The sequence below is a fragment of the Quercus lobata genome, chromosome 10, assembly GCF_001633185.2.
Source record: "Quercus lobata isolate SW786 chromosome 10, ValleyOak3.0 Primary Assembly, whole genome shotgun sequence".
Taxonomy (NCBI): Eukaryota; Viridiplantae; Streptophyta; class Magnoliopsida; order Fagales; family Fagaceae; genus Quercus; species Quercus lobata.
The window spans coordinates 23,966,232-23,981,886 of record NC_044913.1 but is presented as its reverse complement, the minus strand read 5'-3'; the positions used below and the strand labels follow the sequence as shown (position 1 = coordinate 23,981,886).

At 38.7% G+C, this 15,655-nt stretch overlaps 1 protein-coding gene across 2 annotated transcripts in view; it reads left to right on the top strand.

Annotated features, from left to right (window-relative positions):
• Positions 1-214: 214 nt before the first annotated feature.
• Positions 215-15,655, top strand: part of LOC115964029 (DENN domain and WD repeat-containing protein SCD1-like) — a 57,813-nt gene continuing 42,372 nt past the window's right edge. Inside the window, exons 1-7 of one of the 2 annotated variants that reach the window (XM_031083314.1) lie at positions 215-347; positions 487-805; positions 935-1,028; positions 6,402-6,603; positions 7,166-7,307; positions 7,434-7,534; positions 15,435-15,498. In XM_031083314.1, coding sequence (XP_030939174.1) covers positions 632-805; positions 935-1,028; positions 6,402-6,603; positions 7,166-7,307; positions 7,434-7,534; positions 15,435-15,498 — 777 coding nt within the window. In that variant the 5' untranslated portion in view covers positions 215-347; positions 487-631. Of the gene's footprint in view, positions 806-934; positions 1,029-6,401; positions 6,604-7,165; positions 7,308-7,433; positions 7,535-15,434; positions 15,499-15,655 lie in introns of both variants that reach the window. The other variant, XM_031083313.1, reaches the window with a different exon arrangement.

The following is a 15,655-nucleotide window of genomic DNA, read 5'->3' as shown; positions in this document are numbered from 1 at the left end:
TTCAACATTAAAGTAGAAATTTATTATTTTTATCAACTTATTATCTTAACCTCATTTTTTAAGTTTTTAGTAAGAATATTTTTTACAATAAAAAAAATAATAATTAATTTTTTTTTAATTTATTTTATTATTTTAATCCTATTTTTAAGTGGTTGATTAATTAGTTTAGGGTATTTTTAACAAGAAAAAAAGGCAATAGCTTCATATATACAAATATATAGTTCGGTTCGGTTTCTCTTCGGTGTGCGAATCTTGCAGCCGATCACCGGCGACACCGTACCTGAAAGCTTCGGTGGAGCCTTCCGTCATTCGGATCGGCGCGGCTCCGGCCGGTTTTGTCGGCGCCGGTTTGTTCTTGAACAGCCCTACTGCCGATTTCATTTTTGTTTCTTTTCTTTTTTTCACAAAAACCCAGTCAAGAGTTTTATAATGATAATAAATCATTAACTTCCTTCATCAATCATTTTCCACTTCCTTTTTTCCCAGCGAAAATTCTTTTTCCTACCGATTCAAACTTCAAGCACATCACCTGGATCTTCACAACCAAATGCCAACCAATCCATTGAATTCAGATTCACACAAATCCTAGATCTCGCATTGCACAACAACAACAACAACGACGACGACAACAATGGCTCAGATCTTTGAGTACTTTGTGGTCTGTGGAATCGGTCCAGAGATTCGAACCCTAGACAATATCAAAGGGTTCCAAGGAACAGAAGTGATGTACCTTCCTTCTTTGCTGGATCAGTACCCTCCGCCCAACCACACTCTCTACCCTCCTCCGCCACCTCAGCTCCCCATCGTAAGTGTTACTTTTACTGCCGCAGTTTTCTGATTTTGCTTTTCGTGTTTTGAGTTCAATTTTTTTTTGTGGTGCTTTTTCAATGCTGAGAAAATTTGAGTTGTTTCGGGAAAATGTGCTTTCTGGCAGGTCGTTCTACCGGCTGGTGTGGAGTTTTACTCATCGGGCTTCGATTCCAATGATCCTTCAACTTTTCCAAAAACCTATCCGATCGTTTTAACCGGTGCGTTTAAACTAAGCACAAATCTTATTCATTTATTTATATGAATTTTAGATTCTAGAATGTGTAATTTATGCTTGGCGTGCATTTTATTTTGGAATTGTAAGATCCCATATTTGTAATTAGCATAGCTAAGAAATCAGGACAATGTGATCCTATTAGTCAAGAGTCGTGTAGTTCAACTAGTAGCTCCTGGCGTTTCTAAATGGAGACATTCAGGGTTCAAATCCGCCCTTCCCCATTATTGTTGTAACTATTTAAAAAAGAAAAGAAAAGAAGACAATGTGATCCGATTAGCTGTGTGCATGAGTTCCATGGTTTGCTTTGCTTTAGCCATATTACTTAGCGGATTATGGGCTATAATGCTTGTTCTCTCTCTTTTGTTTTATTTTTGGTTAGTTACACGCATCCTGTGGATTTTGAACTTGTCACCTCACCTTCCACTGATAATTGTAGAAGGAGGAAGTGCAATTTAAGCTAGAGATATCAAGCCTATTCATTTGTGTCTTTCCTCACATTTACTTCACATCCATTACTAAAGTTTCCCAATTCCCTGTCTTTCTTCATCATCATTTGTCCTCTGCCATTTTTTGCTAGTGAGAAGTGCTCGTTCCAATACTTCTTTTGGCCTATGTATGTTTGAGTTGGGATCCAAAGTTGTAATGGCTTTAAACTTCTTTGAGTTGAAAGGTTATTACTCTCCCTAAACAAATTTTTCTTGTTTCCCGTGAGTGTTGTTTAATCTTGTTAGACTTATTTTTCTTTCAGCCATAAATAACATAGAGCTCCAGCAATTATAGTTGCTGGAGCCCAGGCCCTAGAGTTAAATATTAGGTGCAACTCTCTATAGTTGTGCAAATGGTTATATTTGTAATTTTTTTGAAGTATAACATTGTTTCTAGTAACTATGTCTGTCCTGGTTGACAACTTAGACCATTAGAAACTCAAGTAACTTCCCACCCAATGCAAGTTGGCCTTGCCATTGACTTTATAAGCATTATTTTCTAGCCATCTGGTAGTGCAAGTTTGTATATCCCTCATACACTATTTTAAGCTTAGAATTCGATTGTTGATGTAGGACTTGTGTAGATGGCCTTTTGTTTGTTGCTATATTTGTGCATGTCTTGCATATAATCTAGTTATGCCACAATTTTTTTTTTCCCCTCTCAAGAAGGATGATAAACGACGAGTGGGCTTTCGATGTGGTGGGTATGATTTGTGATGTGGAAGATAGTGATGGATTTGTACCGGCCTGATTTTTATTTTCCGGCCAAAAACCCTTCTTTTTTTCCCCCTCTCATATCCGGCTGTACTCAGACCTTGTCCTAGCTGTAACCTTAATAAAAAACTATTTATTCTTGCTTGGGTAAGCATCGGAGATAGTTGCACTCATATCTGACCCGTACCTGTGTCTAACATAGGTACTTTGCCATTTTTGGTGCATATGTGCATCTTAGATTTTCATTGCCCCAAATCACATAAGGATAAGACGAATATGTAGCAAATCTTAACAAATGCCTTGCAAAACAACCCAGTGTCATCTTCAACTAACATTCACTCCCACCCTTCATGGTCCGCACTAGTATGACACTAATTGCTTCCATGACTAAGATAAAGAGTATTGGAGATTAGAGATGATGGACCCCCTTGTGTCAACACCCTTGAGTTGCCCAATAGAGAACTGTTAACCAATACTGAAAAATGCACAATAGACACATAGAAGGCTATTGACTTCCTTCACCTCTCCCCAAAATCATAATGATCAAACATATACAATATTTACATGATCATATGCCTTCTCAATATCCAGTTTACATGATTTGTGGTGTGGGGGGCTTCCTTGAAAGGATAACTTCTAGAACGTTAGGCATTGTTTGTAATAGGGATGCTTTAGTGGTTGAGCTTTTATCTTTCTCAGGGGATAGTTACCATTAGAATGTCTATTTTGATTGACTAGTACAAGATTGGGAGTTGGAATTGATTGCCTCCTTTTTGGATCTAGTTTATTTTGATATAGTGAGGAGGAATAGAGAGGATCAACTATGCTGGAAATCCTTTTCTAGGGAGGCGTTTGATGTTAGATCCTTTTATAAGGTTTTACATTCCACATCCCAACTTCCTTTTCCATTGAAGATTGTATGGAAGGTGAAAGTGCCAACAAATATTAGTTTCTTCCTTTGGACTACGGCTTTGGGGAGAATTTTAACCATTGATAATTTGTGGAGGTGCCAAGTTGTGATTGATTGGTGTTGCATTTGTAAGAGGGATGAGGATACTATTATTTACTTATACATTGCCCTATCGCTAGAGAGCTATGGAATATGGTGTTTTCATTATTTAAGGTTCATTGGGTTATGTCGAGTGATGTTGTGGAGCTTCTTACTAGCTGGTTGAGCAAGTTTAACAAGTGTAAATCTATGGTTTTTGGAGCATGATCCCCCATTACTTAATGTGGGGCATTAGGCAAGAAAGGAACGCTCTTACTTTTGAAGGAAGTGAGGTTGATTCATGACTTGAAGCATTCTTTCTTCTGGACTTTGTTTGAGTGGACAATGCTTTGGGTGTCTTTACTTTTAATTATTTGGTTGATTTGCATGATAGTTGTATGTTGTGAAATTTTAAAGCACTCACAAGTGCATGTATTGTATTGAATTATAGTTTTCAAGAATGAGGTTGAACTCATAGGGACTTGTATGAACGTAGGAAAATTAATTAAATCACAATTAGATCAATCCTAATCTAGTTCAATGAAAATTGATTACTTTGAATTTAAATAAAACTTAGCCAAGATATAATATAAAGTAGTAAAAAGATGTAAACATCAAGAAGAACGATTTAAGGTTTTGGAATCCACCTGTTAATTCATTCCAGCAAATAGTTATGATCATTAATTTTTCTCAACTATTGTATGATAATCTAGAAATCAATCTTGCTATCATGGAAAATATTCTCATTAAAATCTGTATTTAAAAATCTAAAGCATGTTATTCTTTGCTTTCTAGGTATAAAATCAAATCATCAATTGTATCTGTAGCCAAACAAATCACAAAAGGTATCCAATTTTAAAATCAATCATAAACCAAGCATTCAATTAATTAAGATAAACACTAAATTATGAGAAAAACATGATTGAACTCATATCTAGAATCTAGTCTTAGTTAATTGAGATGAAGCAAGAACAATTTAAATCATTAAAGCACAAATGCCATGGGAAAAATTAAATCTCATAAATAATACTGATAATCCTTAACAAGGTTTCATCCTCAATCTTATATATAAATTTAGCTACTCATGGTTATTGAAATAAAACACAAAAATAAAATAATAATCATTAAACTAGACAAATAAAATAGAGAAAGAAATACTCACTATGCTATCATGGAGGAAAGCTATAGAGAAGCCACATGTAGCACTGTTACACGCTCATCCCCCTCTGTCTCTAGCCTCTATTTTTTTCCATTCTATTTCATAAACTGACCTAAGGCTTATAAAAGAGAAGCAAAGAGAAGCCGCCTGACAGTATGCCATAATCCTAATACAAAGTTGGATAAGGAATTTATATTTCCAAGCCATGTCTAGCACAAGCCCTTTTATTTCTTTGCTTTGCTCTTTTATGTTCACACAACACGCTGACTAAGGAATTTCACAAGAACAAAGCCCAAATGGCCCAAATTCTCCACAGTTCCCTTCTTTGTTTTATTCTTCTTTTTAGCCTAGGCTGTAGCATTCAACTTCATTGTAAATTGTTCTAGCATAGCCATGTGAATAACTTCTTTCTTTTCTTTGTATTCCACTTCTCACAACAAATGATCTCTTGATTGATTAGGCTTTATTCACATTTTGTAGGTCTTCAAGTCTGAGTTGGGTTCAGCCCACTTGAACTAGAGTCCATCATTCTGCCTCAAATAAAGTCCATTAGCATGTAAAACCTTTATCACCTATAAAATAAAGATTATTATAATCAGTTACAAAATAGTATAAAAGTAAGGCTAAATATGCAAATATGAGAGTACTTTATTTAATATATTTCATGCATATCATTGTACTTTCCATTCTCATAGTTTTGATGTATTGCTGGTTGTGCTATGGTTCCTTGTATGATTTTCTTTTTCAGTGAAGCATTATTACTTATAAAACAATATCTAGTTTGACAACCACTCCAGGTATTTTTGTCTCTCAATCTATTGTCAAGATGAGAATTCCACCCCCCCCCCCCCCACTTTGGTGTGTAAGTTACAAAAATCTTGAGCCCTGACCTCACTTTCCACCCTATTCTCACAAGGATAGGCTAATTAAACTAGAGTTCATTAATGTTATTTCTGGAATCAAATATATTATGGATGTCACTGTTATCTATAGTCTTTCCTTTCCCCTTAAATAATAGAGAGCAATAAACTAAAACCACTTGAATCATGAGGCATGGTACAGTTCTTAAAAATTGAAGAAATAGTGGATTAGGAGCAACGAATTTAGAAGAAGCAAGTTATCTTCGTGAAAGGAGGAGATATTCATGACTAATCTTCCATCTCCTTGAACAATCCTTTCTTTAATTCCATTATACAGAACTCTATACACATTAGTCTTGTGATGGTTTTCTTATTAACCTTGCCAGCTAAGGCCAATCTAATGAACTTCCTATTCCTTTAGGGTCCATATGGTTGGAGTGAAAGCAGGAGGGATGGAAAATGGGGGAGAGAATTGTTTTCTCCCTGGGGCCCACATTTTGTGAAGAGGGAGTTTTCTCCCCAAATTGGGGAGAAAATCAGGGGAGAAAGTGGGCTTAAGATGGGAAATTACCCATCTGCCCCTCCTCCCTACACATTGGTTTCCTTTTTCTTTTCTTATTTTGTAATAGGGACATGTGAGTAAATTTATACAAACACCGTTGTCTATTTTCTCATTTTTCTTCTCAACCAACAAAAGACTTTCCAAACCCAACCAAACACACGAGGGAAAACTAAAATCTTTTATGTTCCCCCACTTTTCCATCCCTACCATTTTCTATTCTCCCCACTTTTTCATCCCCCAAACCAAACGGGCCCTTAGGTAAAAAATATTATTTCCTTGTTAATGTGGTTTTATGTCATCTAATTTGGGTCTTGTACTTCGTCTCCAAATTCTAAGCCTATTTCAGGGATGAAGCATGAAATGTTTAAAAGCTGATTTTAAATGGTGACTACTGTTTGGCGTTAACATGGTTTAGTATAGTTTTTTTTTTTTTTAAATTTTATTTATATTTATCCATTTGAGTTAAATTTATTGTATTTGTTCATTAAACTGTGAATATTTTGTGTAAATTCTATTTTATTATTGTATGTTATTAAGACTTATCATGAAATTGTTATTTATATTTTTATTTGTCTAAACTTGCTGCAGAGGGAGATGGATCAAAAATTTATGTTAGTTGCATTGCTTTTCGAGATCCAGTAAATGAAGATATTGCTGAAGCTTACCATATACAAGCAAATTCTTTTGCTGACAAATGTATTTGTCTTGTTTCACGCTCGCCCAGTTTCCGTGTCCTTAGAAGTGCACTTGAGGAACTATTTACACTTTGCTTTTCCCCAAATGGAAGTAGGTATGTGTCCTTCAGTGCTAAAATCTTGACTGTGTTTTACAGTTGGCATTTAAGTGGGATCTAGATGTTTTATCTACAACTTTGTTTCTCTCTAGATGATATATGTACATAGAAGGGTTGGGTTTAAGTTATATGTGGTGTAGCTCTTTATGATGGGGGACCATGGTGGTAACCATTAAAGACCTATAAAAAGCATTCCAAAGTCAATTCTAACACCCAAGTGTTAATTTGGCACGTGACACTTATCCCTTGAGGTTTGTGGATGAATGACAATTCCTTTTAAGGTTTGGCATAATCAACTGATTCACCATTACACTTGCAGATATAACACTAATCCGTAGTACATACCTTTTTTTTCTATTCTTTTTCCTGTAAATTGTTAATCGTCAACTTTTCCCCAAGACAGCAGTCCATACAAAGAAAGCCATTGGAGAAGGGAACTTAATCACACACACATGTATATATTATGAATTTAAGTTAGAAAATTTGGCAATTGTAAAATGAAACTCTATGGTATTCTTTTCCAGTGTATTTAATGCTCTTAGCTTTGCAATAATTTCAGCAAGCCATTGTGGGATGTAATAGCACATATGGTGTCCAATGTACCTTTGCCTACCCCTGGAAGGGATCGAGTTTTGTTTGCGATAGATAACTGTCTGCTTTCTGTGGAGGCTCCACCCAAGGATGGTCTCCCTCATGCTGATGTATGATCCTCTAGTTCTTTCTGGTTCTTTAGCTATTTGGGGCTTCCTTTTGCTGATAGTGTGATTCAGCAGTTGTTGAAAAATAACCTTTTTATTTGTTAATCATCCTTTATTTCATGGATGCAGATATCATTTCAGCCACTGGTACAGTGCTTGGATGTTGACAACTTAATTAAACTTTTTACAGCAGTGTTGCTTGAAAGGAGAATTTTGCTACGATCAAACAAGTACCACTCTTTACTTAAGACTTTTGATCTTGTTTCTAGTAAAAGCTAAGTTGTAATTATTCTTATTTTTTATCCAATGTTGCTTTTGTTGATGGCAATAAGCTGTTGCCTCTGCTGTCATACAGTTTTGTTCAGGTCACAAGTGATTTATGGATGATACCTGTGATTAATATGAAACTAATTTTCTGCAGTAGTTTATTTTTATTTTTATTTTATTATTTAATATTTTTTAAATTTGGGCGGGGTTTGGAAAAATGTAGAACATTATGGGCTGATTACGTTGGTCCTGTATTTAAAATATTTTTTATTGGTAATTTGCGCATGCACTTGATTGGTTTTGATGAAATTACCCTCCATATTGCCTCTTGCAATGGGTGAAGAAGTGCCATTGGAGTTAGAACTCGTAGGCCTGTATTTGCAATTTTTATCTTTCTTTTCAATTTTAGGAAATGGTACATGCATACAAGTACAATCCAGTTTTCCATTTTGGCATGTATTGATAAGATTGACTAAATGCATTTAGATCATCAGCTTTTCCTTGAGATCTTGTAAAAATAGTGTGAATTGCCACATGCGTTTAGTTATCCATTATGAATGCATTCATTTGAAGAGCAAGGGATTTGCCTGTTAGGTTATATTGCCAGTCTGTGCTTGAAGATAGCAATATGTAGCGGCAATACAACTTATCAATTACAAACGATAAAGAGTATTTATAATACAATTTTGGTGTACGCCATATTTTGTTGAATATTGTCTTGTGTCCATGTTTGTTTAACATAGTTAATCAATATATGCAAGCGAATGATGGTTTTACCAATCAATATTTTCATTCATGTGGTACATTTGGTGGGAGTGAAATGCTAGAAGCTTCAAGGGATGTGAACTCTCGATCTTAAGTTGTTTTTCTTTAAATCGTTGTTAGATTGGTAGCTAGTTTTGGGTCATTTTCCTTTACTTATCTCTTAGATATTATGGATCATTGTACCTTGAAAGCTTGATTGTGTGCCCTTAGTAAACTTCTTGTATACTTGGGTTCTTTTTTTTTATTTTTTTTTGATAGGTAATAAAGATTATATTCAAAAACACTACCATATGCAAAAAAAACATAAGGCAAAGAGAAAAATACGTAGGGAAAAGAAAGAGTGAAAAGAAAAAGAAAAGAAAAGATACTAAGTACAAAGGAGGGAGCTAAGGAACATAGGGAGAGAATCACTAGAGGTGAGTCCCCACGCCCTAGACCAATCAAACAAAGTGCCACTGAAAGAGGCCAATAGCTGGTCATCCGAGCTATCCATGTCCTCAAATATCCTCCTATTTCGCTCCCTCCAAAGACACCACATCAAGCATAAAGGAGCTAAATTCCAAATGCTAGACGAATGCTTTCCAAGCCAATTCCACCAACCAAAAAGAGTATCCGCAATTGATCTTGGCAAGACCCAAGAGAACCCAAAGGATCTAAAAACCAAAGTACACAACCGATAAGCCTTTTCACAATGTAGTAACAAATGATCCACCGTCTCCCCATTGCTATGGCACATGATATACCAGTCGACAAAATCCAACCTTCTACCCCTCAAATTATCACCTGTAAAGATCCTATCCCATACAGCAGTCCACACAAAGAAGGAAACACGCCGAGGAGCCTTAACCTTCCAAACACCTTTCCAAGGAAAAATAATGGGCAAGGGGCTTCTTAACTTATTGTAGAACGATCGAATATCAAAGACCCCATTCTTTGTCAACTTCCATCGCATGCGATCTCCGTTCTCAGTGGGAGGAAGATTTGAGCCCAAGGTACGGAGAAAATCATCCACACCACCCATTTCCCAATCATTTGGTCTCTGAGAAAAATGAACATCCCAGCTTCTCCGCTTCTCTATCCCCAACTGTTCAAGAGAAGAGGCCACTGATGCCCCTTTATCGGAGACCATCCCATACACAATCGGAAAAATCAATTGAAGAGGAGAATCCCCACACTATAGATCTGTCCAAAGCTTCACTTTATCCCCCACCCCTACCTCAAAGCGAATATTTTTACTAAAATCCTCCCATCCCATGCGAATACTTCTCCACAAGCCACATCCATGAACCCCTCTACCTAGCTTGGAAGTCCATCCCCCCCCCCCCCCCTCCCCCCCTCCCAAAATTCTTCCCCAAACTTGAGAGCTATGACCCTTCTCCAAAGCCTTGTCTCCTCAATCCCAAACCTCCATAACCACTTCCCTAGTAAGGCTTTATTAAATGTAGTTAATTTCCTTACTCCTAACCCACCATTTTCCAAAGGTGCACACACCTTATCCCATCCCACCAAGTGTAGCTTGTAATCCCCCCACAAGAAATCCCTTTGCAGCCTCTCAATTTTATTGGCCAAATGCTTAGGGATGGTAAAAAGAGACAAGAAATAGATGGGGAGACTAGATAATGTGCTTTTAAGCAATGTTAGTCTTTCGCCTTTTGACAAATACATCTTCTTCCAACCTGCCAACTTGCGCTCAATTTTCTCCAAGATAGGATTCCAAATAGTAGGGGACTTTTGGGACACCCCCAATGGCATACCAAGATAGGTTATAGGCAAAGACCCAATCTGGCATCCCATAAACTCTGCCAGGACACGGACATTAGGAACCTCCCTAATGGGAACCATCTCACTCTTTAGCACATTAACCTTTAAACTTGTCACTGCCTGGAAACAAAGAAGCATCCTAACATGTAGAATTTGCTCCTCATCGGCATCGCAAAACAAAATCGTATCATCTGCAAACAAAAGATGCGAGACACATACCCCTCCACTTCGTCTACCATCAACCCTAAAGCCTCAAAACAAACCAGCCTCTTCAGCTCTTTTAATCATCTTACTGAAAACCTCCATCATAACCAGAAATCTAGAAAGCGCGGACACAGCTGGGAGGGTGCCGCACCCGAGTCCGATGCGGGATGTAGCGTCTGACACGGTTGACTGCGCGTCGGTGCCGTGTCTAAGTTTTTTTTTTTGTTTTTTCTTAGATTCGCACCGACACTGCTCGATTCGTGCCGAATCGACTTCGATTCACGCTAAACTGGGCTGATTCGACCAAAATCGGGCCATATCGGCCATATCGGGTCGTGTCGACCGGCGACCAATACGGCCGAAACAGGCCGAAATCGGCCTTGAAACTCGCCGGAGCAGCCGAAATTCTGACCTTAGATGTGTTTCTTGCCTTCTTCTTTCTTTGTTTTGTGAATCAAGGTATATTAATGTGTTTTTAAGAATATTTTAATAGTAAAAATATATAGAAAATATAAATAAAAATATTTTTAATAATTTTTTAATCGCTGAGTTCCGCACCCTACTTTTTCAAAAATTGCCGAGTCCCGCACCCGCACCCACACCTGCACCCGCACCTGCACCCGAGTCTCGAAACGCATCCGTGCTTCATAGCTAGAAATAACAGGGGGGATAGCGGGTCCCCTTGTCTCAAACCCCTCAAGCTCCTAAAAAAATCAACTAGAGACCCATTAAACAAGACAGAGAATTGGGCTGTAGATATACAAGTGCGGATCCATGTACACCACCTCACCCCAAATCCCATTCTCTTCAGCAAATCAAGAAGGGCCTCCCAATTGACATGGTCATAGGCTTTCTCAATATCTAATTTACAAATAACCCCCAGAATCTTATTCTTCACCCTACTGTCAACACACTCATTAGCAATGAGAATTGAATCAAGTATCTGTCTACCACCCACAAAACTATTCTGAGACTTCGATATCAGTTGATCCAAAACCTCTTTCAGGCGGTTTGCCAACACTTTAGCCAAGATCTTGTAAACACTCCCCACCAAGCTAATAGGTCTAAAATCTCGAATATTGGAAGCACCATTCTTCTTAGGGATTAAGGCTATGAAAGTTCCATTAAGAGATTTTTCAAACTTGCTGTGTTGATAAAACTTTTCAAACACAGCTAAGACATCTCTTTCCACAACTTCCCAACAATGGTGATAGAAAGCCAAAGAGAAATCATCAGGACCTGGAGCTTTATCTCCTTCCATCTCTTTAACAACTCGAAGAATCTCCTCATGCTCAAACCTCCGTTTAAGCCAATCCCTCTCCAACCCCTCTATTTGATCAAGCTCCAACCCTTCCACACAAGGCCTTCACTCCTTTGTCTCCTTGTACAATTTTTTATAAAACTGTACAGCTTGGTCGGCCATCTCAGATTCGTCCTCATAGGTAACCCCATCCACCTCCAACATACCAATATGATTATGCCTTCTCCAAGAGTTGGCCATCTTGTAGAAAAATTTGGTATTGTTGTTACCTTCCTTAATGCAAAGCATCCTTGATTTCTGTCTCTACGAGACTTCTTCCAAAGAGAGAAGGTATTGTATTTGTGATCTCAACTCAGCTCTCTCACCTAACTCCACATCAGAAAGGCCAAGCTCCCCTTCCTTAAAATCCAATAATTTCAAAGCCTTCATCAGTTCTTTTTTCCAACGCTCTACATTACCAAACTCACTCCGGTTCCACTAAATAATATCTTCCTTCAATGCCTTCAGCTTCTTGGCAAGTACGAAACTAGGGGTACCTGAGAAAGAATATTGATTCCACCAAGAATGAACCTTATCTTTGAACCCCTCCGACTTTAGCCACATGTTCTTGAACCTAAAATGACTTTTCCCCCTTAATATCCCTCCTGCCTCCACTAATATGGGGAAGTGGTCTGAAATAGGACAAGGTAAAACCCATTGGGTCACATCTGGATGGTGATCCTCCCAATCAAGAGAAACCAGAACTCTATCTATCCTAGACATCGAAGGCTGCTCCGAGCCACTCGACCATGTATAACTCCCCCCTTCCAATGGCAAATCTATCAAGCTAAGCTCCTCAATGAACTCAGAAAAATTCTCCATAGCTGGGGTCAGACGTGATCCCCCCAACCCTTCACTAGGAAACCGAACAATGTTGAAGTCCCCTATGTAACACCGTGGAACTTTCCAAAGTTGCTGAATTCCAATCAACTCATCCGAGAACTGCCCTCTCAAGTTATTATCATTCAGGCCATAAACTCTAGAACAAGCCCAAATATAACCATCCCCCAAACCCTACCACCGAACCGATACGGAAAATTGACCCACCATTACCTCTAGCTTTTCTAAAACCCTCCTATCCCACATCATCAAAATCCCACCAGCTGTCTGATCCGCATCCTAGGCTACCCAGTCTACATAGGGACAACTCCACAAGCTGCAAATCAACTGTCTATCCATGCCCGCAAGCTTAGTTTCTTGAAGGCAAACTACATCACAATTCCAAGCCCGTAATAAATTTCTAACTACCAAACGTTTTCCACAAATCATTCAAACATCAAACATTCCAAGACACCATTCATAACTTCATTGAAACTGTAAACTCCCTACTACACCCTCAGTCAAGCAGCCAAAGAAAGGAAAACTATCTCCCATCATAATTAACCGAGGAAATCAAATTCCTCAACTCCCTCTTCCCTTTATCTTTGGAGATTGCTTTTTGGAAGGTAGCATCTTTTCTATGCACCAGCTTGGTTGCCTCAATCTCTGTCTCAAGTCTTTGTAATAGCATAATACACTTCTTCTCATATCAACCCAAGGAAAGCCCCATCATCTTACTGAAGCCAGGGAGTCTATATTTCACCCAATTAGACACCTTCAAATTGTTATCCAACCTCCTCACCTTTGTATTACAATTCAATTCAGCCGTCACCACCACCCCTAGGGGATTAATAGACATCAAGGGGGAAGAACTCTCCACATCACCTAGGGCCTCAACTGCATAAGTTGTATTGACCTCAGACAACGCCGACACCAATTGGTTAGCCTGAATGGAGGTGTCAATCCCCCGTATATCACTAGCACCCTCAACTCGACCACCTTCATCTCCACCCGGAGCACCCCATTCCTCAAACCCAATTCTCGGTCGACTCAGAACATGATTGGAAAGCTCAAGACCTATTAATGCCCTATCACCCTCTATTTTTGTCTTACCCAGTATGGATGAAGGCTCATCGGCACCATACTCACCAGAAATAAGACTCTCAGCCTCCGCCGAAGTCTCTGCAAGGTAACCTAGAGGCTCGGTTGGAGGAAAAGCCACTAAATCTGACCTTGTGGTGTGGGAAAAAGCTGTATTGGCCCTATCCCATACCGCCACTGAAGCCCAGCGTGAAACCCATCGGAAAAAGGGCCACCAACCATCGTTGATACCTTCACCGAACAACGATCCATGTCGTTTTGGGATGCCGGCGATCCATCTTGGTGTCGCATTGTGCCGGATGACAATCCATCTTGGTGACGCACTATACCGGCCTTCATCGATGGCGCCGAAGACTCCACAACTTGAACGACATAAGCATTCGTGTTGTCCTGAGCCTCCGAAGCTTCGTGATGAACTTTAGACATCACCGATGCTTGGGCTTCCTGCCTTAAGAGTCTTGGATCCCCCAGAGTTGGGCTTTCACCCACTTCTAATCTCATTGGGCCGGTGGGCTTTGGACCAGAGAACACAGGAGGCCCATTTGATTACCTAAGCCCACCAAAGAAGATTGGTGAACCCGTGAACTACTAGGTACGTGCTCCTTCTGATCCCTTGTTACCCATAAGGAATTCCTCAGTCCACCTTTCTTCCATGCCACCCTCCTTTTTCCTTCCCCATTCACTTCAACAGTCAAGCTTTTTCCTGCCCAGTCAGAGCTCCCCAATTCACGTTTATTTCCATAACCATGTTCAAACCAAACTGATTTGAAATGCAACGGAGATCTCTTATTATATCCTTCCCGATTTGTCTTTCCAATGTAAAACTCCTCTGCATTGCACTGAGAACCCACAGCTCTACCTTTCATTGGAACTGGTAAGATTACCGGTGCTTCTCTCAACAAATTTTGTTTATTGACTGGGTTTTGCTTCTCTGGCTGGTTTCTGCCCCTAACCTGCACCTCATGCCCACGCTCCGTATCAACAAAGGATTTAAAAGGTTGAACCCCTAAGTTAACCTTATGAGGCTGAGCCACAAACTTCAACAACCCAGTCCCACCATTCACATAGTTTTCAGGTTCCAACATCTTCCTTAACTCTAACCCAAAAACCCTCCAACCATTCTTTGCTCTGCCTACTGGAATAATAATGGACCTCCTAGACCCGCCAACTTTAAGTTTAGTTAATAGTAGGAACAAGCCAAAAGAATTGGAGCACTGTTGGAGGGTGTAGGCTAAATCACCTTCCCTGAATGAATAAAAACACTTCGGACTGCTCCCAACAACTATCTGCTCTAAACTCTTTATCAGCTATTGTGCCACTTTCTTACCCATGAAGACCGACTTCATGAAGTACCTACACCGCTCAAAAATCCTTAAAGAAAAATACTGTCCCCCTTCCTCTACCACCAGTTGAAAAAGTTTGGATTCAATGAAAAAACTACAAACACCACCCATAATGCAGCAAAGATAATCCTAATGTAGCAAAGAAATCCTCCACTATTGTCCTTAATTGTCCTAATGCAGCAAAGAAATCCTCCACTATTGTCCTTTATTGTCCTCCACAACTGGGGGTACCTTGGGTTCTTTTTTTTTTATTAATTAATAAAGTTTTGTTACTTATTTTAAAAAAAAAATCATGTTTTCAGGTATTCTACTCTTTTTCTTTTCTTATTTTTTTGCCCCCTAAAAAGTATGCTATGCTTGTGTATCCTTGTGTTTGAATCATAGCAGCTATTTGTGCAGTATAGAATTAATGTCTATTTTGATTATAATTGTTTCTCATCACCTAATAAAGCACAGTTTTATGTCCAAATTGTATAATATTTTGTACTTAGCTTGACCAATTTCATTAATAATACATTAGATTGTTGTTATCATTCCTATGTCAATAAGTTGTTCTCCTGTCTTTGCCAGGTACTCACTTTTAACTCTTGTATCTGAGGCCATATGTCATTTAATTTATCCATTTCGGTGGCAGGTAAGGTTTCATATTTTGAAGTCAACTTCTCTTTTGTTGGATTAGGAAACAATGTTTCCCTTACATATGCCTTGCGGATTTCTGCAATTCTGCCAGCATCATTTTAAAAAAAAAAATTTATGGTTATATTATTGATGGAAATGGCAGTTTTAACCTG